Below are 27637 nucleotides of genomic sequence, written 5' to 3' on the forward strand. Positions count from 1 at the left end.
GAATCATTTATCCAGTTGACCAAATAAAACATATTTGCAATGGAGAATTCCTGGATTAATGAGAGCCTTCACAAAGAATCAGAATGTTTGCCTCTTATTTTTTTGCCATTCTAAAGCATAAATAAACTATAACCTAATATTAAATACTACAAAACTTACCTTTTCTGGTTTGTAGAGCAGCCTTCCACCTGCAGTGTCCAAACACATCCAGCGTCCCTTGAGTATACCGATGGTGCGCTCCACGCAGGAGCGTGTACGTGTGTGCTTTTGGTTGTACATTTGTTCTTGTGGGGTCTGAGGATTATTCAATGGTGTCATGAGCCAAGGTGCCAGGGCATAGCCTCGATCACCTGTAAAATAAGTTAATGGCCACATAACAACATGCAAAAGGCAAGAAATTAACATTTTACGCACCAATTAACCATCCGTCGCATGCTGCGCCATGACTCAGGCGCATTCCAACGGAGGAATTTCGGAAACTGTAGGAGTCGTGCGTACCTCCAGGGAAACTTGCAACAACATTCAGAATCTGAGATTACTTGGATATTAATTGAGTGATACCGTTTGCGATTGAGGTAGGGAAATGGATGAATGAATTGGGATTTGAATATGTATTTATCAGTGGAGTATATTTTAGTTGTTTTGATGATAAATAATTGTTGGGATATTTTATTTGCACTATATTTTTGGGATCAGATTGCAAAATCCATCATGAGGGCGATTGCGCATTGAAAGTGCAAGCTTTGCTTGTGCGTAAGAGTCCTCCTGAGCGTTCGTAGAATTTGTTCTTAGATCTAAGAACTATGAGTTAAGAACACGTTTCGTGAATGCCAAAAATCTTCGTAAGAAGGCTTTACGAACACATTTGTGCGTAAAAACGTTTCATGAACGAGGCCCATTGTTATTGAAGTCCTAAAAGAACTGCAAGGACTGCACCCAGTAAAGGAAGACAACCCAAGGCAAGTCATTGAACTCATCAGGAAGGTAGAAAAGATCCTGACAGATTTACCGGAATTGGGAAATCCTGCTGCAGCAGAAAACACACTCAACGTAGTATCAGTAGAAAGCAAACAACCCAATTACATACTGAGGGATTGGCTAAAATTTCAGAGGCTACCGGAAAATGGTGTTACAACCTCCAACCAATTCAACAAGTTATTAGCATTTCTAAAGGACCAAGAAAGTCTTCTTGAACAAATACATCGCAATATGTATATGCATTGCTTGGGGAAACACAATCTCTCCGCTGAGAAAAAACTAGCGGTTACCAAGGCATCAACCTCACTAAGGGACCCTGAAGGCGCCTGTCTCGTGTGCGGGGAAGAGCGACATCAAGACAAGATCTTCCTCTGTAGGAAGTTTAAGGGCCTTGGTCTTCATGAAAAAAGGATGGCCGTCGCAGATTTAGGTGCCTGCGAACTGTGTCTGACATGCCACAACGTCGGGGAGCGGTGTGAAAAAACGTTTCTCTGTAACAACAGGGAGTGCGCAATGGACCATCATTACTTCCTCTGCCGAAGAAAGGAAAAGGATCGCGAGAGGAGGAAAGAGACCCAACCCCACCACCAACAGTGAACTGAAAAAATTCCTATCAAATCTGTCGCCTGAAGATCTCGAGGAAGTTAAAAGGCATGTGGCACTTGAGGGCGACAAAAAGGCCAAAAGGACCTTCACAAACAAGTCAGGAACTACTCGGACAGTCCTCTTAATGCTTTTAGAAGTAACTACAAGAGAGACCACTGGTATGTGACGGCTATTGTTGTTCCTAAGTTACAAACTGATTCTATTCTAATGATGCTATTCCTCTCTGATTCTAAGGTTATCAACCTAACCTGTGCTTCAGTAAATAGTTCAAGTGTGAATAAAAGTTGAAGTGAAATAAAACTCAAGAAAATCAACTGGAGTTGAGTTGATAAAGCGTCCTCTGCAATCTTCTCGGCCTTCTCAAGTTAAGGCTGGTGAAAGTCCTAAAGAACTTGACAGTTGATAACCACGTGAAATGGAGGATCCACCATCCATGTCTTGGTAGCGGTTTCGAGACAATTTCAATGATCCGTGGGTTTCCCATTTTCGTTGACCAGCTATCGTGGAGTGATGGAAGTTTCATCACCTCCCGCAAGATGAGGACAGCAATAAATGCCATTAGTTCAGGGATTTCCATGAACCAATCCACCAGCTCCGTTTGCTGTGCATGCTGAATAGTCCATTCTTGAATGTCACAAAGAGTGTCAAGAGTGATGAAACAGAGGAAGCTCTGAAGGCGACTCAAGACACTTGTCGTGGCCTTAGCCGTTGGCTCTCCATCTGCGGCGTATGGTTCTGCTGGGGTGAAATGGAGACGTGTCCCCAGCTGTTCTTCATGCCACACTGTGTCATCTTTCGCCATCTCTGTCGGAGCGCAGTCCCCAACCGAGCTTTCTTATTTGGCAGATGAGTAGTCTCCACATCTGCAGCATGAACAAATTCAAATTATTAGCAATGGGAAAGTCAAACGATATCATCAATGCATTCATAGATGCTAATAATAATTCTAGTACAGTGGTCCCTGGCGGGGGTTACGTTCTGAAACCCTCCCAATACATGAAATGTCTTCCTAAATAAAAGATAGTCATAAAAAAGTAAATAGGATGTTTGGGAAACTAACCTGAAGACGACTCTGAGTCCGAACTTGGCTGAAGGTTTATGTCTTCTCCATCCGAGTCAAAAGGGTTTGTTTCGCTCAGGATCATTTGTAACGGCTGTTGAGTGGTGACTCTGCATCTTCGTTCCATGGAGAGGTGGTTCGTACAACACAGAATTCTTGAGGTCACTGAAGTGGTAGGCGATGTGCAGTGAGGTTTTTACTCACTGCAGCATAGAAGGAATTACCTCTCGTTTGAAAACAAGCTGCGATTGGTGATTTCTGTGGATGTGTGAACTTACACCATTTCGCACATACACCACAATTGGTGAAATGAGTTTCAATCACTCTTATTTTCCATTCACTTAGTTGTACCGTTATCAACACTTATTTGTACCTTATTTGTACCGCAAACGATGATAGCTAGGATACATTGGAGAGGGCCCTCTGCCCGCCAATGATGGTCGTTTGGGTGGTATCACCTTCGTTAGCCTCGTGGTTATGGACCCATCTGCAAACAAGGTGGCTATGCCTTGTTGTATTTCTTGGGAGCTAAATGACTGAGTCTTTTAGGACAGGATGAAAGGACAGCATTGTATGTAGGAGAAAGGTGGTGTCGTAGACCCTCCGCCCCCTCTGTTCAGAGATGGTTTCTCTACGTTATCGTAGATGGCTTCCCTCACTCCTCTTTCAAACCATCCTTCTTTTCTCTCCAAAATGTGCACATTTTTGTCGTCAAAAGAGTGCTCTTTATCTTTGAGGTGCTGGTAGGCTGCAGACCTTGACCCGAAGAGTTAGCCTGTCTGTGTTGTGCCATGCGCTGGCTTGGCTTCCCGAATGTAAAAATCACTGCACTGGACTGCATACACCAGATTGTTCTTCTGGGTGTCCTGTCTTTGGGGTGTACCAACCTCTGTCTCAAGGTGTTAGCAGGTTTGAAGTGTACTGGTATGTTGTGTTTGTTAAAGTCCTTTTGAGTTTCTCTGATAGACCTGAGACATACGGGATGACAATGTTATTACGTCTGTTACTCTTTCCTTCCTCATCCATCTTGCTTTTGTTCCTTCTGGAACGAGATGCACTTTTCACAAACGACCAGCTGGGGTAACCACAGGTTTTGAGGGGATCCCTCAGGTGCTTATGGTCTTTCTCTTTGGCCTTTGGCCTAAAAATGAAACTATGGTTTCATTCAACGTCACCTCCCTGTTCACATGTATTCCAACCCAGGATGTAATGGAAACCTTTTACAGACAAAAGCACAGTTGCGCCATGGGGTCACCAGCATCCCCTATTGTGACCAACCTCTACATGGAGGACATGGAAAGGAGGGCTCTGAACTCCTTTAAGGGAACAACACAGAGTCACTGGTACAGATATGTGGATGACACATGGGTCAAATTTAGAAGCCAAGAAGTGCTAGCCTTCACCGAGCACATTAACTCAGTGGACGAAAATGTCTAGTTCTCACGTGAGGATGTCAAATACAATAAGTTGGCTTTTTTGGACTGTGATTTTCACATTGCCGACGACAGGGGACTCCATGTTGGTGTTTACAGAAAACCCACACACACTGGAACACACACTGGGTGTTATCAGAACCCTACAACACAGAGTTGATAATGTTCCCACCAGCCCGCAGGCCAAAGAGAAAGAACATAAGCACCTGAGGGATGCCCTCAAAACCTGTCGTTTGTGAAAAGTGCATCTCGTTCCAGAGGGAGCAAAAGCAAGGTGGATGAGGAAGGAAAGAGTAACAGAGGTAATAACATTGCCATCCCGTATGTCTCAGGTATTTCAGAGAAACTCATCCTGTATGTCTCAGGTATTTCAGAGAAACTCAAAAGGATTTTAACAAACACAACATACCAGTACACTTTAAACCTGCTAACACCTTGAGACAGTGGTTGGTACACTCCAAAGACAGGACATCCCATACCCAGATGAACAATCTGGTGTATGCCACCTTTCTCCCACATACACACGTGGACAAAATAGTTGGTACCCTTCGTTCAATGAACGAAAAACTCACAATGGTCACAGAAATAACTTGAATCTGAAAAAAGTAATAATAAAAACAATTCTATGAAATTTAACCAATGAACATCAGACATTGCTTTTCAACCATGCTTCAACAGAATTATTGAAAAAAATAAAGTCATGAAACAGGCCTGGACAAAAATGATGGTACCCCATAACTTGATACTTTGTTGCACAACCTTTTGAGGCAATCACTGCAATCAAACGATTCCTGTAACTGTCAGTGAGACTTTTGCACCTCTCAGTAGGTATTTTGGCCCACTCCTCATGAGCAAACTGCTCCAGTTGTCTCAGGCTTGAAGGATGTCTTTTCCAGACGGCATGTTTCAGCTCCTTCCAAAGATGCTCAATAGGATTAAGGTCAGGGCTCATAGAAGGCCACTTTAGAATAGTCCAGTGTTGTCCTCTGAGCCATTCTTGGGTGTTTTTAGCTGTGTTTTGGGTCACTGTCCTGTTGTAAGACCCATGACCTGCGACTGAGAATGAGAATCCCTTGATAGTGTTGAGTTTTCATTGTACCCTGCACAGATTCAAGACACCCTGTGCCAGATGCAGCAAAGCAGCCCCAGAACATAATAGAGCCTCCATGTTTCACAGTAGGGACAGTGTTCTTTTGTTGATATGCTTCTTTTTTTCGTCTGTGAACATAGAGCTGATGTGCCTTGCCAAAAAGTTCATTTTTTTCCTCATCTGTCCATAGGACATTCTCCCAGAAGCTGTGTGGCTTGTCAACATGTAGTCTGGCAAAGTCCAGTCTGGCTTTTTTATGACTTGTTTTCAACAGTGGTGTCCTCCTTGGTCTTCTCCCATCAAGTCCACTGTGGCTCAAACAGCGACGGATGGTGCGATCTGACACTGATGTTCCTTGAGCTTGAAGTTCACTTTTAATCTCTTTAGAAGTTTTTCTGGGCTCTTTTGTTACCATTTGTATTATCCGTCTCTTTGATTTGTCATCAATTTTCCTCCTGCGGCCACAACCAGGGAAGTTGGCTACAGTCTCATGGATCTTACATTTCTGAATAATATGTGCAACTGTTGTCACAGGAACATCAAGCTGCTTGGAGATGGTCTTATAGCCTTTACCTTCAACATGCTTGGCCATTATTTTCTTTCTAATGTCCTGAGACAATTTTTTTCTTTGCTTCCTCTGGTCCATGTTGAGTGTGGTACACACCATGTTATATCTATAGGCCCACTGACTGATTCCAAGGTTGTAGACACCTGTTAGTGGACACACTTTGAATTAACACGTCCCTTTGGTCACATTATTTTCATTTTTATTTTCTGGGGGTACCATCATTTTTGTCCAGGCCTGTTTCATGAGTTTATTTTTTTCAATAATTCTGTTGAAGCATGGTTGAAAAGCAATGTCTGATGTTCATTGGTTAAATTTCATAGAATTTTTTTTTATTATTACTTTTTTCAGATTCAAGTTATTTCTGTGACCATTGTGAGTTTTTCTTTCATTGAACGAAGGGTACCAATTATTTTGTCCACGTGTGTACAATGCTGTCCTTTCATCCTTTACTAAAAGACTATTAAATAAACAAGGTACAGCCACCTTGTTTGCAGATGGGTCCATAACCATCATTACATCTGAATGGGATGCTAAAGAAGGTCTGGACTGAACAGTCCAGTTGCATCGATTGAATGCCCTAAGAAATCACTCTGTGGAAAAAAAATATATCGATATTCAAAATAAATATATTGGGATATGAGTTTTGCTCCATATTGCCCAGCCCTAGCTACAACTATAGCTCAGTACATTTTGTAGGAAATAATTTATTTACTGAGTGGGTAAATAATTATTACAAGTAGATTTTAGAATAACTGTTTGCATTGATGTTTATTGATTGAATTATTGTTGAGTGATTTAAAATAAGTACAGTATAGATACAACTGTTTAATCAATTGGTCTAATAACTTAGTGAATGATTACAAGTAACTTATAGAAATAATGCTTTATTAAATAATTAGCAGAGTAGGTGAACATCTGTTTAGGTGTGTCAAAGGTTAAACAGCCAGAATGTAGACAAAGCTATCTTGACATAGGCTGAGGAAAAGAATGTTATGTTTATGTCAACAAGTACAGTAAGTCTTATTGGGACAGCGAAGGAGCCAGCTATCATCTGCTGGTGTCACAAGCTTCGTCAAGAAATTCAGGAGAACGTTATCATTGGAGGGACTGGCGCCAATGGTCTGAGCAAACAAGTATAAAAATGACTATGGGACGATCGGGAGGACACTCTCTTTCATTCAGCCAGGAGATGGGTGCAGGTGAATGAAACGGGGTCCAGGTACCTGTAGACTGCGGAAACTATTCTGACTATTTTTCAATTATTATGTCTGACTTATTCTTCAATAAATTTGGAAAAAAATCTAATTTGGTGTGACAGTCTTTCTTCCTTTTCATAACTGGAGATTAAAGAGCACGCAAGGGGGAGGTGAAACTGGCTTAATTAATTTTCCAAAGTGGTCCTTTGACCTTTAGGAGGTTGTGGAGAATTTCATCTCCAACAGTTGACTATGGACAAACTCTAACAAATCAGATTCGACTATGAAAATCCCGAGTCGAAGACAGCCCGATTCCTGACTATAATCAATGTCAATGTCATCTGCCATTTTGAAATTGAATCGCTCCTTGTATGACGACATGGCTCTACACCAAGTTGCTGAAACACACAGAGTGAAATGAAACTGCTCAAGTTCCCCGCGGCGTACAACATTTTGGAACCTGTTTACATACACGTGGGGAGGTGCTCTACACGCCCCCCAGTATGTGTTTAAGGGATGACCTTTAAAGCACTCTTCGATACGACAAGTTAAATCTGTTACATCCTGACTCTCATCTCCCACTTTTACACCAGGATGGTGACCATGAAGACAGGGTGGAGGGTGGTGTCTGTGTCTGCACTGTGGTCAGAATGCAAAAATGTTTGATGGGCTGCATCGCGCTAACTGTTAGCCAAAGGACGTGTGAAAGTTAGAGTTAAAAATAGGACACGTGATCAACAACATTTCAATATTTGCCTGAATTTCAGACATTTCGAGGTCTTGAATGAGGCTGAGATTACGCTGTCGCTTTTTTGTTTGGTAGTCCCTCCCCTTCTGCTACGTCGCCAAGATGGCGTCTATTGTGGGTGGTAAGTGTCCGTCAATGCACAGACTAAATCTAAGTATGCAAGAAGGGCAATTGAGACGCAGCAGTGGTTTTATGACGACATTACAGAATTGTCTTACCGTAGCCTTCCACACATCCGCTTTTAAAATCGCCCTCAAATCTCATCCCGTCGAAACGAGTGAAGACGCCGGCGCCTTGAAACTTCCCCTGCACAAAGTCTCCTTCATACCTAGCAAAGGAAGCATAAACAGTAGACTGCAGTCACTTAGTTAAACTGTCACAACACAATAACATACTATTAAAGTATCTTGTCACACTCTGAGAAGGTGAAAAATGACATGAGATGGAGCAGACCTGGATCCGTCGGCGAAGACCAGCACGCCGCAGCCGTGAAAGAGTCCGTTCTCAAACTGTCCCGTGTAGCACGTCCCGTCGCTGAAGGTCAGCTGACCCCGGCCGTGACGCAGCCCTGCGACAGATGAATGCGCCGCGTTAAAAAGGCGGGAGTCACCCAGTCCAGCTTATGTACGGCGAAGGACGGCAGGCTGTGAGAGGAGCGGGAGGCCCCTGAGGCTGGTAGTGCCAAGCTAAAAGCTCCGCAGAGATGAAACCAAACACGGAGAAAAGCCTTGAAAGAAAAAAAAAGAAAATAGGCACAGAGGAAGCGACTGAACGGGAAATGAAAGTGGACGTGATGCCGATGATCAAGACACCATTCACGTTAAAACGCTCTTTTCTTCCTTCACCGGAGGTTATTTTTAGACGCACGCTCACAAATGTCTTATAAACGCTCTCTCTCCTGCTAACTGCAAGGAGGAATTGTAGTTTTTGTTTTTATTTGTGTGTGTCAGAGTGACACCTCCTGTCATGGTGGTCTCCAAGCTGACAGCGCTGACAGCAAGTGTGCGCCGTCCCCGTGGTCCAGTGCTGACAAAACCACTTTGTCCCGTCTCTCGTGTGCGCTCAAGCTAAGCTAACGGAAGCCTTCAAAATGACACCACAGAGAACATCAACGTGTCCTTCTAGGATCCTCCTTTCTTCTTCTTTAATGGTTACATTGGCAGCAAATCTTTACGTTAAAGCATTTCCATTAGGTGGAGTCAAAACGTTATAAAATGTTTTCATTTAGTGTATTCCATCTATGTTTAGTAAGCAAACTGAAGGGTGCCAAAAGAACGAGTATGACATGAATCAGTAATGTAAGAACTAAACCCAACTTTAGTTGCTCTTTAGATGTCATTAAGTCAATCTGGAGACAATGTGGATTTGACAAAAATCAGCTTAAGGGTTGTCAACGTGAACAAGGCGCTGTTGCATTTGTGTTGCCGTGGTAACTGCTACGCTTGTATTAATATCTGACCAGAAGAACGTGCGTTAAAAGCTCAACCAAATCAGTCATTCATTTTCTATGCCGCTTGTCCTCACTAAGGTCATGGGGTATGCTGGAGCCTATCCCAGCTGACTTCAGGCGAGAGGCGGGGTACACCATCCTGGATTGGTCGCAAGCTAATCGCAGGGCACATATAGACAACCTTTCCCACTCACATTCGTACCTGTGGACAACTTAAGAGGCTCCAATAAACCTAACATGCATGTTTTTGGAATGTGGGAGGAAGCCAGAGAAAACCCACGCACACACACACGGGGATAACATGCAAACACCACACAGAGATGCCCAAACGGAGATATGAATCTTCCAGATCTTCTGACTGCGTGGCCAAAATGCTAACCACTAATCCACCTTGTGACCCTCTCAACCAAATCAATTTTACAAAAACAAACGCCAATTCAGCATATGGCATGAATAAGTTCAGAAAAACATTTATTTTTTGAGTGGAAAGGACGTACTTGGAGGTCTGAGGTCTGAGGTCTGCTGTCGATACTAGAGTTTTGAACTATTTTGGTGCTTTCCAGACTACACTTCGGGAACACAAGATCAGAACAGCTCGCTGACACCCTCAACTTCAAAGTGGTTGCCTAGCAACAATGCCAAACAAAAAGCGAAATGATACCAGTCTAGGAAATATGAGTCCAAAATCAGAATTGGCCATTCTGGCTGTTGGATGAGGAGGATCTAATATTACATGGAGCCTCGAAGAATGTACTGGGCTTAGGAACCCATATATCTACATTCAGTGACATCCACAGTACAACACGAAAGGCAGATGGACAAGAAGACCTGGAAGTGGAAACCTTTAGCTATCTGTGAATTGTAACATGAAGCATTTCGATGTAAACTGTATGCATATTCGAAATAAATCAAACCATAACCATAAAACAGTAATGCAACAAACTTCATGCCACTTGGAAGCTAAACAGTTAGCACTTCCAACGGTACAACCGCCTTTGTTCGGCTTGGTCCGCCTTTGCTTGAACCACAGTTGGCAGTATGGGCGTTGAGAGTGCTAGGTATCGAGCTAAAAGCCCCAAGCTGTCAACCGGCTCTCCGGTACGACTCTTAAAGAAAAACTACTTTTTTTTTTGGAATTTTGCCTATCATCCACAATCCTTGTGTGAGACATGAACACACGTCTTTCTGTTTTTTGTGCGTTCTAAAGATATCAAAACAGCTAAAAAGATACAGCTAAGAATGCACGTAATAGGAAGCACCTATTCCAGCTATAAAGCCATCCGAAAAAAACTCCAAAATCGCCAACAATGCTCCATTTACATATACTGTGACGTACATATTAACCAGGCGACAGCAACATTGTTATTATTATTATTAACATTGTTACACTGAAGAACTAAGTTACTGGCGCATTGACACTTCGCCACGCCACACCAGCTAGCTACTAGCCGGCTAGCGACTACCTTCACCACACACTCACCAGCAGCTCGTCAGCGCCGTGCTCACAATCCCTCAGGCCACTACCGAAAGGTAACGCTACATATTGGAGCTGCTGCTACTGCTGCTGTGTTTTTGGAAGCGTTAACGCCGCCGCGCGGTGGCTGAGTGGTTAGCATGTTGGCTACACAGTCAGCAGATTGGGAAGACCTGGGTTCAAATCTCCACTTCGGCATCTCTGTGTGGAGTTTGCATGTTCTCCGGGGGTTTTCTCCGGGTACTCCGGTTTCCTCCCACATCCAAAAACATGCATGTTAGGTTGATTGGTGACTCTAAATTGTCCATAAGTATGAATGTGAGTCTGTATGTGCCCTGCGATTGACTGGCAACCAGTCCAGGGTGTACCCCACCTCTTGCACACTCACCTGGGATAGGCTCCAGCAAACTGCCGTGACCCTAATAAGCGGCATAGAAAATGGATGGATGGAAAAGTTAACGCTAGGTGTAGCATTTGTTGCTATGTTGCTATGTGAAATCAACGCACCCAGCAAGGAAGTTCCGGTAATGCTTAAAAGATGCTGCAAAATACTGTAAGTATTACACGTCATCATGGCTGTGCTTGTTACTACATGGTCTCAGCATGTACATGAAACCATAAAACCTTGTTGGAGGTTTTCGGAGGTGTTTTAATAGCGGGTTATAGGCGGCATAGGTGTGTCTCATTACCTGCATTAATTACCCGTATCTTTTAAGCTGTTTTTACATCTTTAGGATGCACAAACAAGAGGAAGATGTGTATTCGTGTCTTATATAGAGTATAAGGATTGGATGATGGGCAAAATTTAAAAAAAAGAGCAGTTTTCCTTTAAGGCGTCAGGGAGTGAGGTTTACCAACGTACTTCTGCACTGCCACACTGGCTTGGCACCCGTTACACAAGTATTATTACTACTCAGCTTTATCCTGTAGCAAAGATACGTACATTTTCACATTTCAAGCATCAAAGTCTCCACTTTACTGTCATATCAACATCATCCATGTAGACCTTGTACATGCACACTAAAATATTATTTTGTCTTTTTCTAGCAAGCCTCTCATGGCCAGGCTTGAAGAGGTTAAGAAAGCTACTGCACATATTGTCTTTGAATATTCCACGTTCCATCATCTTTTAATACACAGTATCAGAATATTCCCAGTGGGGTGGGAGACAAACGAGCACTTCTCGCCATCCAGGAACGAGGCTGATAATTGGCTGTAGGTTGCTTGCACTATCTCTAAGTGAAGAAGGTGATTTACTGGTGTTTAGGGGCGGATCGAGAAGGGGTAGGTAGGTGGGGGGTGGACGGTAGGCTGCTTTATAGTACAAGGCCGACGAGTGAGTTTGCTAATGGTGAAGTAAATTAACGCTCCATCTGTCACAGCTGCTCAAAGTGCTGCTAGCTCTCTAATCTCAGCAGGCGATTTGGACGAGAGATTTGGCAAAACTAAGTCAGGTTCTCGGCGTTTCATTTTCACAGTCTTTCCTCTTCTGAAGCACCCATATGAATATACTAGTCCTGTATGTATGTATGTGTGTGTGTGTGTTTGTGTGTACACAACGGAACTACCCTAATTAGGTCGCCACACAAAAAAATGTGTCCCACTTTTACTGAAAACGTTTAGATTGAAGTAGCAGTAGACATGTTAAAACACATGTCCACCAAGGGCTCCAGTCTGGATTATGGTTGGAAGTGTCCATGCTGATTTGTCTTGCGTGTGCAGGCGGGGTCAGCTACGTGAAGTGACATCACAGCATGGACAACAATGGAGGACATTTTTCTTCTTCTTGTGGTTTTATTCCATTCTGAAAGCGATCATTATTTGTCCACCAATCAAAACGCTTGACGCTGTCTAGCTCTGACCAAAAAGTGGCATGGAACAGCATTACCTTGGCTCCCTTCACAATTGTATACAGAAGTGGTGGCCAAAGTCCGGCCTCAGGGCCATTTTCAGCATATTTGAAAAAGATAACATCAAACACGGCCTGCATCAGAACATGGCAAAAAGAATTATAAAGTTATAAAAAAAAAAAGCTGTTTGCAATGTAAAAAAAGGTGTGGTTATTTGAGAATAACTAAACTGTAACTTTTAACTGGCTACAAAAAATGTATTACCTAGATTAGAAATCTTTTAAAAAGTAATTCAGCAAATCCCTCCTTTATCGCAATTAATTGGTTACAGACCCGACTGTAATAACTACATTTCTTCGAAGTAGGACTTCCTATTTAGAAATGGAATATGCTTGTAGTGAGAGCGTAGATGTTTATGACCTTGTAAATATGTTTTTTTAATATTATTAGAGCCCTCTAGACATGAAATAACCCACCATAGTCACCTTTATACTTGTATTACCCAACAGAATAGGCATAATAACGGAAATAAATAAGACTCGTGCTTGCGTGTGTTGTTGTAAATGTGTTCCGGTACTAGGAGAGCTGAGTGGGGGTTGAACAGGAAGTGACGTCGGGGGTTCAGAGTTGAGTTTTAGCTTGGCGTGGGTTAAGCCGCCACAGTAGCCCGTGTTAGGGATCGTTGTGCCTGTCATTCAAAATTGCAACAAAAGCCTGTTGTTCCGGGGATCAAATCTGGTGCTTGTGTGTCTCACCCAACATTACACTACATTACAAACACTACAACTGACAATAGGCCGTAGTCCACCACAAAACAATATATTTTTGAAAACTGTGATAGAGTGAAACCGCTAATTGGCAAGGGATTACTTTAAATCATCTATTATTTTATATGCACTATTTAATTATATACAGTATATTTACATTTAACTTTGTAAATAAAATCACAAAAAAATATTATTACAAAATGGCTTGGCCTTTATAATATGATATTGTATTTGAATAATTAAATTCATTGTTAATAAATTAATAAAATAAAAACACTGAAGTAATTACATTTTGATCATATCTTGACCTCACTGGATTGATTTTAACGTGTTTTCTAAACATAAGTGTGAAGAAAATCAAAGTGACCCCCCATGGTTTTCATTTATGTATGCGGCCCTCAGTGGAAAACGTGCAGAAACCTCTGTCTTGGTGCAAACTGGGTTTTAGTGACAGATTATCCGCCAACGATTACACAGAAGGGACAGTAATTTCCTCAGGTCAGATTTGATCTGTCCAGACAGATTCTAATCTGTCATCCAGCGGCTTGTCAGCGCCTTTCACCAATCTCAACATCTCCCGCTAATTGCCGTCTGCTAACACGCTAATGCTAACTGCCGTTAAATGCCTTCCGGCTGTTGTGGACGATCCCGACCCACTTCCTGTAATGTGATCACCTCGTGAACATCTCAGACCAACACGGTGCTGAATTATTCAACACTACAACAACGATGGACCCGACACGCACCTCCATGTTTGTGCATAAACACTCGGTGACCACGTCCTTCAGACTCAATGACAGTTGTTAAAATCAATGGGAATTTTGTGGGAATGCAAGATAACCCCTTATGTGTGCACGTTGACCTCAGCCTCATTGTGCCCATAGCATTCTTGCTTAGACAAATGGCAATAATCCCTTAAAGAAAATGACACAGAATGTATGCAATTACGCTTTTCAAACTCAGGATACTGAATGTTACCGTAAATGTAAAGAAACTTTTACTTTTATTTTCCAAGTTCAAAACTGAGCCACCTTCTAATTTGCTTTGTCGGCAATAACATAAAGCTAAGATGTGGATGTTTTTTTGAGACTGACCTACACAAGGGGTCGGCAACCTTTAGCATCAAAAGAGCTATTTTGCCTGCTCTTCCAGTGAAGACAAATGGAGCCGCAAAACATGATATAGCCTATAAACTTTTAAAAGTTTTATTCGTTTTCTAATTTTAGAACAACAGAATTCAACGAACAGAAGTGCAGAGTGCATGCGTAGGCCTATTTTGGAATAATTTATACACTGAACTATGTACCGCAAAATTCCGATGGATAAAATTTTGAGGCAAAAAAAAAAAATTGTACATATAAAAGCCGCATACGTCCACATCACAAAATGGCATATTGGGGCGTGCACGAGTCCTTGTGGACTTTATTTGACAGCAACCAATCATGAGCTATGAAAAAAAGCTCACGACAAGCTTGTCAACCCATTGGAAATTGCAGGAGGTCATTACCCAATTTAACAGTCTAACTCACTGTGTCATCTTACAAACAACACTGAACGTTTTTCCACAATGCATTTCGTTTGAGCAAAGCATTTCATTGGGGACAAGCAGCATAGAAAATGGTGGATGGCGCTGCAATGCTGCTGTCATTGCAGTGTTCCAAAGAATGTGTTGCTGAGATGCAATGAATTATGGGAAAACTTTAAGAGTTTTTTTTCATTTGAAACTCATATTGGTTTGTATATTTGTCAGGTATCTGCTGAGTTTTAAGTTGCTGTGTGATGAATTTAGTGCCATCTGTAAAATGTTCTTAGTAAAATGACACAGTGAGTCAGACTGTTATATTGTTATACTGTTCTATAGAATGACAGCCTGCATTTCCAATGGGTTGATAAGCTTGTTTTGAGTGCCCTGATACCTCGTGATTAGCTCCTGCCAAAGAGAGGGCTACCGTTACCTCACTGGCTCGTGAGTGGCACAATATTTCAACAATTAGTAGTAGTTCTGAAGTAAAGGAGATGTCACAAGATTAGAATTTTGCCACAAATTAGCCACACCGCTGTATAAGCCGTGGGGTTCTAAGTTGAAGAAAAAACTAGCGGTTTATACACCAGAATTTTTTGAGTCGTTCCCGTGTTGTGTAAAATTGAAAGAAAACTTAGCCAACTTTAACATAAAAAAGCCCATCCGACTTCACATATCTGCATATCAGTGCTGTCTGCTCGATACTGTTTACATCACTTGACTCATCACAGGCAATTCAATATGCTTGCACTGAAAAAATGTCATCTATTTGCTATCGGTCCTGTTCATGACTGTCTTTGCAGGGAGGAGCACTTCTTTCATTTTGTGAATAATTAATAATAATAATAATTTCTTGTTTATTTTGCTTAAATTTGGAGAATACATGCTGTGATATTTTTTATGAACGATTCTTTCATTTGTTCTCCATCTGTGAATGGCTTTCTCCTCCTTACGATCTCCAGTGCCGTCATAACGGTAGCAGCTCTAGTTCAGTTTGGAGCCTTCATCCACTTCTTCAAAGTATGTTTGCTTAGCTCAACCTTCCCTAGTAGCTCCAAAATCGCTCCCTTACGCCCATCTGCAGTTGGGTACTTTTCAGAAAATGCAGAGTGCTTATTTTGAACATGTCTTTCAATGTTACATTTTCTGTTGTTTGTTAATTTCTCGCCACATATCAAGCACGCGGGTGGGTAAGCCAGCATCACTGGCAGTGAAGGCAAAGAAATATATCCATTCAGAATTAAACTGCCTATTTTCTTCTGATATTTTTCTTTTTAGGGACGTATTCATGGTGATGGATAGCTTACCGCAGGGGTAGCACACTGTCAAGACGTCTTTTTCATGTCTCATTGACTGAAGAAACTGACCCGTTACCCCTTCCCTTGCTCATCCAATCAGCAGTCAGAACACAGTGTAGATGCATTCACGGCCTATCGGTGGCTCAGATATTTCAAACTCTTTTCGAAAGCGCACATTTCCTCTGCTTTGGTGTTTAAAAAAAATACAAATCAGAGCTCGGCATGGGAGCTGCAACAAGGAGGCTGAAGAGCCGCGTGTTGCCGATCATTGACATACACTGAATTGCTTTTAGCATATTTAAATGTACAAAATGTATCAAAGTTTGGACCCTCTTGCTGTATGTTCACCTATGTTTGTGTATAAATGTGTGATTTAACAATAATAGGACCAAATCAAGCGACATGGAGTTAAACCTTTGCTCCTCCACACGTCACTTTGAGTGTCTGCTAAACGTGCGCTAAAAACACTAACAGTGTAATAATGAGCAGCCAAACCAGTCCAACAGTTTTTTCCTTGTTTATTGTGTAATGAGCATATGCTCCCCCTCGCTGCCTCACACCTTGGCGGGTGCCAAACTTCAGTGCTGTGTTTAACCTTGCCCTAAAGGTTATCAAAGTGTTTTTGTTGAACTGACAATATGGGCTGAGGTGGAGTGATAGCGCATCTCAGCGGGCAGCAGATGGTGCATGCTTGACGCTTTGTATTCCACCTTCACACCTTTTCACGGCATTGAGCTTCATTTAAAATTCAACTGGAGCCCCCAGGCTGTGCACTGGATCTCATTCCATAGTGCAGATGTACCTAATGAAGTGGCCGGTGATGGAGGTCCATGCTTTGTAAAAAGTGTACACTTTAAAAACACTTTCTCCAGCGAGATGACCTCGTCGTGCTTGTCACTTTGTGCTCACCTCAGCTGAGGTCAACATCAGATGCATGGAACAAACACAAGCCGGCATGCATGAAAGTCTCCATCATGCATGTGGGCATGATGATCTTCATCACCATGCATGTAGCAACACGTGTGCCGTGCATGCAAATGGCGCCTTCTTGCCTTCTCGCCATTCCCCGTGGTATTCCTCGCCGTTGGAGTATTTGAAGGAACCTCGTGTCAGGGTCATGGGTCCTGCACACAGACACACACACACACACACACACACACACACACACACACACAGGTTTAGCATCAACACGTTGATAAAGTGTTCCTCTCAGCATCATCATCAGTTTTAATATACAAAATAAACAACGCAGTGTATGCGGCACACAACCTTCAGATACAAGCACTTCTCTACTTTTTTGTTGCTTTTGAATAACCTTTCAGCATCAAATGTGATGCGGTCTTTGGTTTTACAATGTTTCATAGTTACGACGCACTCCCGTAAATTATGACTACTGTACAAAAAGAAAACAAGAGCTACAGGTAGTGAAGTGAACACCAAGGCGAAAGAATACACAGTTTGGGGGAAGGACAACGTCACTTTTGTTCTATTTACTGCTTTTCCCTTCATTATGTCTCCCAAGGTAAAACACGCTCTTCTGATGGCAGTGCGTCACAGAAAAGTAGAGTGGAGTGAAATAAGGCATTTTGTATAATGCTCAGAAAGTGGAGAAATGCCGAGAAATGTCGTATGCTTGGCCTAAGCAGTTTGTTGCGGCAATCATCAGGGTTTCCGCTACAGGTAATTGATCAAAATAAAAGCCGCCACACCTTAAAAATTTGTTTGTTTCTTTTTTAACTTGAGAACAATTTGAAGTAATATAAGAATGTGTGTATATATATATATATATACACACACAGTGGTATGAAAAAGTATCTGAACCTTTTTGGAATTTCTCACATTTCTGCATAAAATCACCAATCACCAGATCAAATGTGATCTGATCTTTGTCAAAATCACACAGATGAAAAAACTGTGTCTGCTTTAACTAAAACCACCCAAACATTTCTAGGTTTTCATATTTTAATGAGCATGGCATGCAAACAATGACAGAAGGGGGAGGAATAAGTAACTGAACCCTCACATTTAATATTTTGTGGCCCCCCCTTTGGCAACAATAACTTCAACCAGACACTTCCTGTAGCTGCAGATCAGTCTGGCACATCGATCAGGACTAACCTTGGCCCATTCTTTTCTACAAAACTGCTGTAGTTCAGTCAGATTCCTGGCATGTCTGGCATGAATCGCTGTCTTGAGGTCATGCCACAGCATCTCAATGGGGTTCAAGTGTGGACTTTGACTTGGCCACTCCAGAACGTGTATTTTGTTCTTCTGAAACCATTCTGAAGTTGATTTACTTCTGTGTTTTGGATCATTGTCTTGTTGCAGAATCCATCGTCTTTTTAGCTTCCACTGTCTGACAGACGGCCTCAGGTTTTCCTGCAAAACATCCTGATAAACTTTTGAATTAATTTTTCCATGAATGATTGCAAGTTGTCCAGGCCCTGAGGCAGCAAAACAGCCCCTAACCATGATGGGTGGGGATGAGGTGTTGATGTTGGTGAGCTGTTGTTCCATTTTTCCTCCACACATGACGTTGTGTGTTCCTCCCAAACAATTCAACTTTGGTTTCATCAGTCCACAAAATATTTTGCCAAAACTTCTGTGGAGTGTCCAAGTGCCTTTTTGCGAACATTAAACGAGCAACAATGTTTTTTTAGACAGCAGTGGCTTCATCTGTGGAGTCCTCCCATGAACACCATTCTTGGCCATTGCTTTACATATAGTTGATGTGTGCACAGAGATATTGGACTGTGCCAGTGATTTCTGTAAGTCTTTAGCAGACACTCTAGGGTTCTTTTTTACCTCTCTGAGGATTCTGCGCTGAACTCTTGGCATCATCTTTGGTGGACGGCCACTCCTTGGGAGAGAAGCAACGGTGCCAAACTCTCTCCATTTGTAGACAACTTCTCTGACTGTCGATTGATGAACATCCAGACTTTTAGAGATGGTTTTGTATCCTTTCCCAGCTTTATACAAATCGACAATTCTTGATCGCAGGTCTTCAGACAGCTCTTTTGAGCGAGCCATGGTGCACGTTAGACAATGCTTCTCATCAAGACAATTCTTACCAATTCTGTGTGTTTTATAGTGGGCAGGGCAGCTTTAAACCACTCATCAGTGATTGGGCACACACCTGACTTGAATTGTTTGGTAAAAATTGGTTTCAATTGCTCTTTAAGTCTCCTTAGGCAGAGGGTTCAGTTACTTATTCCTCCCCCTTCTGTCATTGTTTGCATGCTATCCTCATTAAAATATAAAAACCTAGAAATGTTTGGGTGGTTTTAGTTAAAGCAGACACAGTTTTTTCATCTGTATGATTTTGACAAAGATCAGATCACATTTGATGGTGATTTTATGCAGAAATGTGAGAAATTCCAAAAGGTTCAGATACTTTTTCATACCACTGTATATAATATTATATATATACTGTAATTATTTACACACATATTGACCACAATTAGTATGAAAACGATTAAAAATGTCATCAAAATGTTTCACTGAGCTTTATTTTGATAAGCATGCTGGCACTTGCGTATGTCTGACCAGATACGCGACACGTCTTGTGTTGACTTTCACTTTGTTTCTTATTATTGGGGGAATGAACATCAGCCTGTAAAATGTGTAGTGAGTTGACGACAGCTTGTCACGTGCTAAGCCTATCTATGCCAGCGTGTGTGATCACTCTCGTTTCTGTCTCTTTCCACTTTCTGGCATTTTTGTTTACATGCCTGGCTGGCGGCATCTAGCTAGCTCATTTTTGCGCTACAAGTGGCTATTACGTTCATCAAACTTCGTCACAACTTACTTTTTAACACTTAACAATCATGCTCTCTTGTTATCATTATAATACTTATGGCTCGTATTCAAAACACTAGTTGTGTGTCCAACTTGTGCACCTGAAATACGTATTGTGTACAGCTTTAGACAGTGATGCTATCACTGGGGTCTCCAACAGGTAGCTCGTAAGTTAGCAGTAGCTCACCAGCTGATGTTGAGTAGTTCACCAAATAATATTCTCTTCACCTCTTAGTATTTTATAAGTGTTCTATTTAAACATGACGCCTGTATTTAATGACAAAGGAGTACACTTAGTGGAATGCCATTGAAATGTTGGCAGTCACATAAAACACAAATATATCACCTCTACTTTCTTTTTGTCAAAGTAGTTTTAATAGTGCTGCAAGTTGGATACACCTGTGCCATCATAACCCTGGACTCTGAATGTATACTGTTTATACAGGATAGATTTCTATAACAAAAACATTTAAATTGTTATTTGTGTTATTTTTATCTAAACATATTATTGAACAATTAATTTCCCATTTTGTGTTACTCTAAAACAGGCATCAAATTAAATTTAGGTTTGTGTCAAAAAGTACAAAATGTTGTACTTTTGTACTAGTTACATAGTACTATTGGCCTAAATAGGTCAGGTGACAAAAGGAGGCTCAACATTTTAGACTCTCACTTTAAGTGCTCTCAGCAACTTTGCCAATTGACAGTTTTGCAATGTTCTCTGTTCATGTTCTGCTGGTTGTTGAAAAATGTAAAATAAATAAGTAACACAAAAATAAGTCGTAAAAAAATTGCTATTTGTCACTATTGCGACACAGCGGTGGCAGTCCGCCCTCCCATGCAGCCCGCCACCATAGCGTCAAAAATCCTAGACGAAACCCTGATCATGAAGGATATAGATGGTATATTTGAACATGTGAAAGGGCCTGCTCCTATGAAATGAACAGTGATGACTTAGCACTTCCTCCTCTCAAAAAGCCCGTCTCTCCCTCCCTTGCAACGCCCCTTCCAGGGTGCAAGACAACCACATGGATGTTTTATTACTGTCTCATTTAATTCTTGTATTTGATCTTTTTATTACTGTATTTGATATGTCCTTCCTGTGTTCTGTGTACAGTGTGAGTGACTTAGGTGTTCATTTAGGTATAAGGTCTGTATCAAAAAGCTCATCGCATTTTGCCTTGTTAAAATAAATTCTATATCTATTTCTATTTCTCTGAGTTATTTTAACGTATTTCATCCATGTTTTGGAATCTAACTATTACTGACCATCACATAATTAGTATGTTTAATACACAAATATTGTGTTTTTGGTTGGGCCCTGTTGTTGTATTGTTCCCCTGCGTGATCAACCGACCAGAAATGTCCATGTGACAACAATTCAGTTGTTTAGTGTTTTCACTACCACAGTAAGTAGTAAGACATTTGCTTTGTTTGGTTGCGCCCTTTGTTGCTGAGCTCTATTTGTGTGACAATACAAAGGTAAAACGCCTCTTTTTGCTCCAAAAATAACATTGACGACACCTGCCAGAACATACTACATACTAACATTAAATCTTACTAATCAATGCGTGAAAAGCATTTTATTAGACGGTATTGTTAGTTAAATACCATCAGACTGATTACGAGATGAGAGGAGTGTTTTCTTCCATTTAATGTTGCCACAGTAACGGCGCCCTTTCATCCTACCGGCATGACGCTGCCAGCCTCGGAATCAAACTCACGCACAACCTGGAGAAACAAAATCAACGCTTTACCTGTTTAGATAAACAGCGACTCGGTGTCTATCCTCTACATCACTGAATCAGAGCGTCGACAGATAGCAGAAATCATCAGCTACTGGCGGCAACAAATTTGCCTTTTCCGTAGCCACCGCTTTCCCGGAAGTCCCGCCAAACTATCCCCAAGACGACGCGTTTCGATTGGTCCACCTGACCCCACCGATATTCAAGCTTTCCTCCTATTGGCTACTGTTTGCTTGCCGCCCACCCCTCCGTGGGCGACATCTTTGTGGAGGGCAGCGGGTTCAACGACTTAATTAGCCGGAGTGCTCCTCTCTTAAAACGTTTGCCCTTGCAGTTTTTATGTGCTGCCCAGCGCCTCTGCAGAATTAGAAAAGGCCAGGGAGGTTTGCCTTTTAATGACACGTTGCCATTTCATGTTTCAATTTGGTGATTAGGCCCGCGTTTTTGGTGAGCTTTATGGAAGTTGATTTACGCTCTGGGGCAGCAGCAGTGAGCTGGTGACGGTTTGTTAAATGACAAGATGGGCTTTAAGTTCAAAGCTGCAATTCACTAAAAAGCTGACGAGGAGGAAAAGCAGCCAAGGTGACCCAAATTAAACGCATGTACTGACTTTCCAGGCATTGATTAAAGCAAGCCAGTGATGTGTATGATGTGAATTTGTCCACACAATCACACATCACGCAGACAGCACCATTAGCACAGTAATTAATAGAAAAACATTCACATTATATCACTTTTCTTATATGCCATGCATGCAAATGTTAGCCCTCAGTGCTTAGTGTTGGATGAATGAAAATGGGTCACAGCTGATGACAGTGCAGTCCCTGTACTGATAGAAAAAAATCCCCCAAATGTGACTAAAAAACACTAAAGAAACAAGTGATGGTGAGTTTGAATTTAATGTGATTACAGGCACATTAAGCCATTAACAAAGGGGAAGCCTAATCCTTCAAAGGCGAAGTTAGTGATACTTTAATTGGCTAAATGACGACATTAGCGTGGATGTCATATTCTCTGGCAGAGAAAAATGAAATGGAAAATGGATAAAAGCGAGTTTCCTACTGCTGGCCACGGCAGGGAGACCAGGAGACTATGGGCAGCAGGAAAACAGATGGCTCGCAAAGACCCAGCAACAACGAAAGCTAAGGTTAGCATGTGTGTTTACTTTTGGTTGTTTTGTTGATTCTGAGTGTGCTCAACCAACCTACATAGTGGACTGTCGAGGTCAAGGTCAACAGCCACATCCGGAAAAAGTGAAGGATTGGGATTAAAGATGCTAAACTCAATCCAATCTTGGTCAATATATGCTAAAATATCTGAACAAAACATCCACTTCTTAGTTTGTTGTTAAAATTGACAATGCAAATTAGTGTAATATTAAATAAAATAGTTATTAATACTACATTTCATTTTTACAATATGCTGAGGGTCAATAAAAAAATCTTAACTGGAGGGTGAAAATGCCCCCTTTGGCCACCGCTGCAACTAGAAACAGTACCTGATAGCATCTGCTTTTGAAACAGGAACGTGTCAAATAACATCATATAGATCACACTGCCTTCTTTACTGTTTACATTGACATTTTTGCAACAATGACAATAACATTTTATTATATTCTAGAGCTGTGGTGAGTTGAGTAGGTACCGTGCAGTGGAAACGGGACAAACTACCGACCTGGTAAGTGTACTGTATTACTTGTTTTTTTAATGGTTGTGACGACGCTGTCGTTGATACGAGCTATACTAATGTTATTGTGGGTTTCCCAAACTTTCAAATCTGAAATTGAATAAACATCGGATAAAATACATTTTCAACTGTAACTTAAACATACTGTATAGCACTGCACATTAAGGACACAGCAAACATGAATGAAACGGCTATTTGCCTGTAAATTATTTGTAACTTGCAGCATTTTATTCCAACCCAATACAAATGGAATTTATCCAGCTCCATCATTTGCATATATGACTAGATGAAAAGAATATGAATAATTGTGCTGGTGATTTTTTTTTGCATTGATGTATGATGGTGTGGACAGATGGACCGGGACCGTAGCTTTGGGAAGCACTGCTTTAAAGACTCCTTGCAGGGATTATTTGGACATTGTGAAATACCCAGCAAAAGCGACACAAAAACATCCAAAACAAAACCTCTTTGTATGCAAACTGCATCTTATTTACATCCTGTGCGTGTGCATGTGAACAATGCGCTGTCTTTATGTGCATGTTTAAATCCCCACCCCTCCCTGCACCCTCGCCCTTTGACACACATTGGCCCTCTAAGCCAGGCCACATTTGGTGCACGGCCGCCATGTGCTGCACACACACAACATTAAAAAAAACGAGAGACAAACATCCCTGAGGACGACCAATGGGAGCAGAGAGATGCTGGGAGGGGGGTGTGGGGCGAGGAGGGGGTGGGTGGGACGAGAGAGAGCTATAGAAAGGGGGATGCTGCAGTCCCGTCCCCTCATATCCCACTCCACCCTTACAATAAAAAAAGCAAGCAGCAGCAGTACGGGTGACGCGCGCGCGGGGAAGCACCCAGCAGTATGTGCGCGCCCACGGGAGGGGCCGACAGAAAATGGCGAGTCTGTGCAAACGGCAGCAATGCACGATAGAGAGGCGCGGCTTTCGGCAGGAACTTGACTCCTGGAGGCACAAACTCATTCACTGTGTAGGTAAGCTCGCTTGGAATTGTGTGCGCGTGTGAGTGAGGAATGGAAGCTGTGCACCAGCTGGAAAAATCCATCCCGTCCTTCCGTAGAGCTGTCATTTTTCTATATGTTGCTGTTGGCCTCCAGCCGGACACATCCCGTAATACTCGACAAGTGTGGGGCTCGTGCATGTCTCGCGTTTGCGGCTCGCTTGTTGTGGACATTTTTTTTTAAAGTGGCATGCATTTTTTTTGTGTTAATGTAAAGACCTTAAAATTCACGACATGTTTATTTATTGTAAGCAGCGGGCGTCACGTGGTCTCCGGGAGCCGCGCTTCAGCCAATCAGCGTGGCCGTGCCCGAGTGCGCGTCGCCGGCCTGGCTTTTTGGTGGTGGAAGGGGAAGGGGGAGGTGCGCGCGGCCGATCTCCAAACATGATCCCCCCCACTCCCGCCCCCCTTCGCCTTCTTCTCCTCCTCCTCCTCCTCTTCCTCCTATGGAAATGGTCTTTTGGGAGGCGCATTGCTGCATTGGGAGAAATGTCAGAGATCATTCAGTGTTTTAATAAAGGGGAGGGGCTCCTGTACATTGTTGATGTTTTAGGATGGTGGGGGAGGTCTCCATGGTCCTCTGATGTTGTGTGTCCCGGCTTTTACTGCACACTGCTTTTTAAAACTGGCCATTCCCCATCTGGCTGTTTTGTGTCAACGGCACCGAGAGGTAATGAAGTCAACCTGGCACTTTTCCGGCAAAATTGACAAATTGGAACTGCTTTGCTTGTGCTTTTCATACAGAATATCTGATGGTCGGGGTGTAACGGTACATGTGCTTGAATTTTTCAGTACGGAACATTTGGTACAGTACAGAGGCGATTTCCCACATGATACACATTAAGTGAGGGACAGGAAGTGTTTATCACATCATGTGTCTGCTTGGTAAACAAATGCAGTGCAGCCCAGCCTTTGACTAGAAGCTAGCGACAGTGCCAAGGAGAAACCGGAGCTTGAAAACGTTCTTCTGTCGTTGAAAGTCTCCTGTGTGGGAACACTCGGGCTTCCCGGTGAAACACAAGTGGCAGTGTGCCGCCGTCATTCAGTAGAGATGGGGAACGAGTTACAAGTGGAAGTATGAATACTGCACTTCAAACAACAAGAAACTTGAAAAATACTGGATGACATTACTAAAAATATAATAATCATTCACGCTCTTCAAACTCCTACTGTTGCACTTGTCTGCATCTTCATGCTTGACTAAAAAGAAACATTGGAAACTGTTTCGGATTGCAACTTACGACTATTTTCATTATCGATTCCAAGCTTGATGCTTTGGTTAATGGAGTAATCGGTTAGGCCCTGGATGGACCAACTCGATATGAAGCAAACGCAAACAGTTCGTGTTTTGGTTCGCAACGCACCAGAAAAGAGGCAAAAATGTTGTTCACAGTTTTCCAAAGTCAAAGGTGATGTGTGTGAATACAGTAAGAGAATAGGACGGCTTTCATGGATGACTAAGGAAATTCAAAAATATCCACATTTGAGAGGTTGAAATCATAGGATGTTTACATTTTTAAATCAAAAGAGATTTATTGGTGTATTATTTATTAAAGAAGATTAATCGAATACCAAAATGTTGTGGATTAATTGGATAATAATTGTTTCAGCTCTGAAATTATTATATTTTTTCATTTTTTTAGAATTTTACAATAATAAGGTGGATATATGAGACAATAGTTGGCATTTTTACAAGAAAAAGTGATCATTTTATGAGAAAATGTTGCAGTGTTACAAGAACAAAGATGAGACAAAAAAGATGAAAAAACATTTAGAAGGAAATAAGTCTTAAAAAGCCTTACTATGAAGACAAAGTCCTACATTTTTATGGGAAATAAGTTGCAATTGTACAAGATGAAAGTCGTAGTTTTTCGAGAAAAAAGTTGCACTTCTGCCAGAAAAAGTAATCATTTTTAGAGAAAAAGTATTGCGGAAAAATAAATTATTGCAATTTTAAAAGATGAAAGTCATAATGTTATTAGAAATAATATAATGAGGAAAGTCTGAATTCTACTCGTAAAAAGTTCTTGTAGATTGTGAAAATGGGGCCATTATGAGAAGTTGTAATTTCACAAGATTGTATTTGCTGGAGAATCATCTGCTCGCAGTTTTTATGTTTCGTTTTAAAAACCATGAAAACAGTTTTATGTTTTGTGTGTTTTATGGCCTATTAAATACGTGATGTATGAAGTGCTTGACAACCTTTTACAAAACAGGGCGGGAGAAGTTAATGTCAGGCGTTAAACGTCACGCTCCTGTCCCGGCATTACAGAATTCCCTTTCACACAGGCAGCATCCCGCCTCAGTTACCAAAAATTTCTTGGTGGCCTCTGTCACACCACTCCTCATTGGTGCCGATCAAACAAAGCATTTAACCGTCGTAAAAAAACGCTGTCGGCATTTAACAGTCTCTTTACTCTTTTGTCTGCCGGGACTAGCGATGCGCTTTTATTTTGGAAGCCAGCTCCTCCAACCCCCTCCCCCGCCGCTCCCGGCCCCCGAGGCCTCCATTTCTAGCGTATTTCATTAGCTGACGTTTAATCCGGTTACATCCAGCGAGCTCGATGTTATGTCAAGATTATCATCCACTCCGCCTCTGATCTCTCCACCTCGCCCGCTCTCCCGCCTCCCTAATCCGCCTTTTACCAAACGTTGCGGCGGCGGACGCGGCGGCGGAGGGCTGAGTGTTTGCGGCACTTTTGGATGCATCTTTAGTGTCCAGATGCTGTGCGTTGACCTGTCACCTACTTAGCCCTGTAATGAAGGCGGCCTGCTTCCATGCTGCTTTTTAGCAAGAGACGCTCCTCATGATGAGGATGAGGAAAGAATGAGGGGATGGGCTCCTCCATGTCTCCTTTAGATGTGTCATTTTTTTGACTTCCGATCAGATCTGGTACCGATCCTTTTTTTTTTATTTTCATTTTTTAAAATAAACTTTACAAACAATTGGTGGAATTGAATAAGGTTACGAAAATAATGCAAACAAAGCATTGCTGAATTTACTTTTTTATTACACAGCATGACCAACAATATTTTGTAACAAACCTCTGTGAGTCAGGTCCCTAATCAAATAAAAGATCCAAAAAAAGTACGTCCGATAAAAGATAAAATTGGAAAAAATCTCAATACTTTTAGGATAGGACTAATCATTTTTTGGTGTGATTTAGAATATATATATTTCTGACAAATGGTAATTTATTGTTGGTCCCTAGTATAAACAACCAGCGGTTAGAGCAGCACGTCCCGTGCTAGCTCCCCCCAAGACACAATCGTTAGCGACTCGACATTGCATACGTTATAGTTAAATACGACTTAAAAGTCGTGCAAAACGTCCGAGTTCAAAACTTC

General features: G+C 41.9%; 2 protein-coding genes across 5 annotated transcripts in view; one reads left to right on the top strand and one right to left on the bottom strand.

Annotated features, from left to right (window-relative positions):
- The window catches only part of LOC129183121 (MORN repeat-containing protein 4-like), a 41174-nt gene extending 19442 nt beyond the window's left edge, over positions 1 to 21732 (bottom strand). For 2 of the 4 annotated variants that reach the window (XR_008570749.1, XM_054780011.1), the window contains exons 1-5: positions 21596 to 21732; positions 17093 to 17164; positions 8133 to 8247; positions 7898 to 8007; positions 160 to 350 (exon numbers count right to left, since the gene is read on the bottom strand). Coding sequence is in view for 2 of the 4 variants with exons in the window: in XM_054780011.1 (XP_054635986.1) it covers positions 160 to 350; positions 7898 to 8007; positions 8133 to 8247; positions 17093 to 17159 (483 nt within the window). In the remaining 2 variants the exon portion in view is untranslated. The remainder of the gene's footprint in view (positions 1 to 159; positions 351 to 7897; positions 8008 to 8132; positions 8248 to 17092; positions 17165 to 21595) is intronic. The other 2 variants (XR_008570750.1, XM_054780012.1) reach the window with 1 other exon arrangement.
- A 2312-nt stretch (positions 21733 to 24044) lies between these two features.
- Positions 24045 to 27637, top strand: part of lcor (ligand dependent nuclear receptor corepressor) — a 77251-nt gene continuing 73658 nt past the window's right edge. The window contains exon 1 of the mRNA XM_054778226.1: positions 24045 to 24263. Coding sequence (XP_054634201.1) covers positions 24167 to 24263 — 97 coding nt within the window. The 5' untranslated portion in view covers positions 24045 to 24166. The remainder of the gene's footprint in view (positions 24264 to 27637) is intronic.

This window comes from Dunckerocampus dactyliophorus, chromosome 6 (assembly GCF_027744805.1).
Source record: "Dunckerocampus dactyliophorus isolate RoL2022-P2 chromosome 6, RoL_Ddac_1.1, whole genome shotgun sequence".
Taxonomy (NCBI): domain Eukaryota; kingdom Metazoa; phylum Chordata; class Actinopteri; order Syngnathiformes; family Syngnathidae; genus Dunckerocampus; species Dunckerocampus dactyliophorus.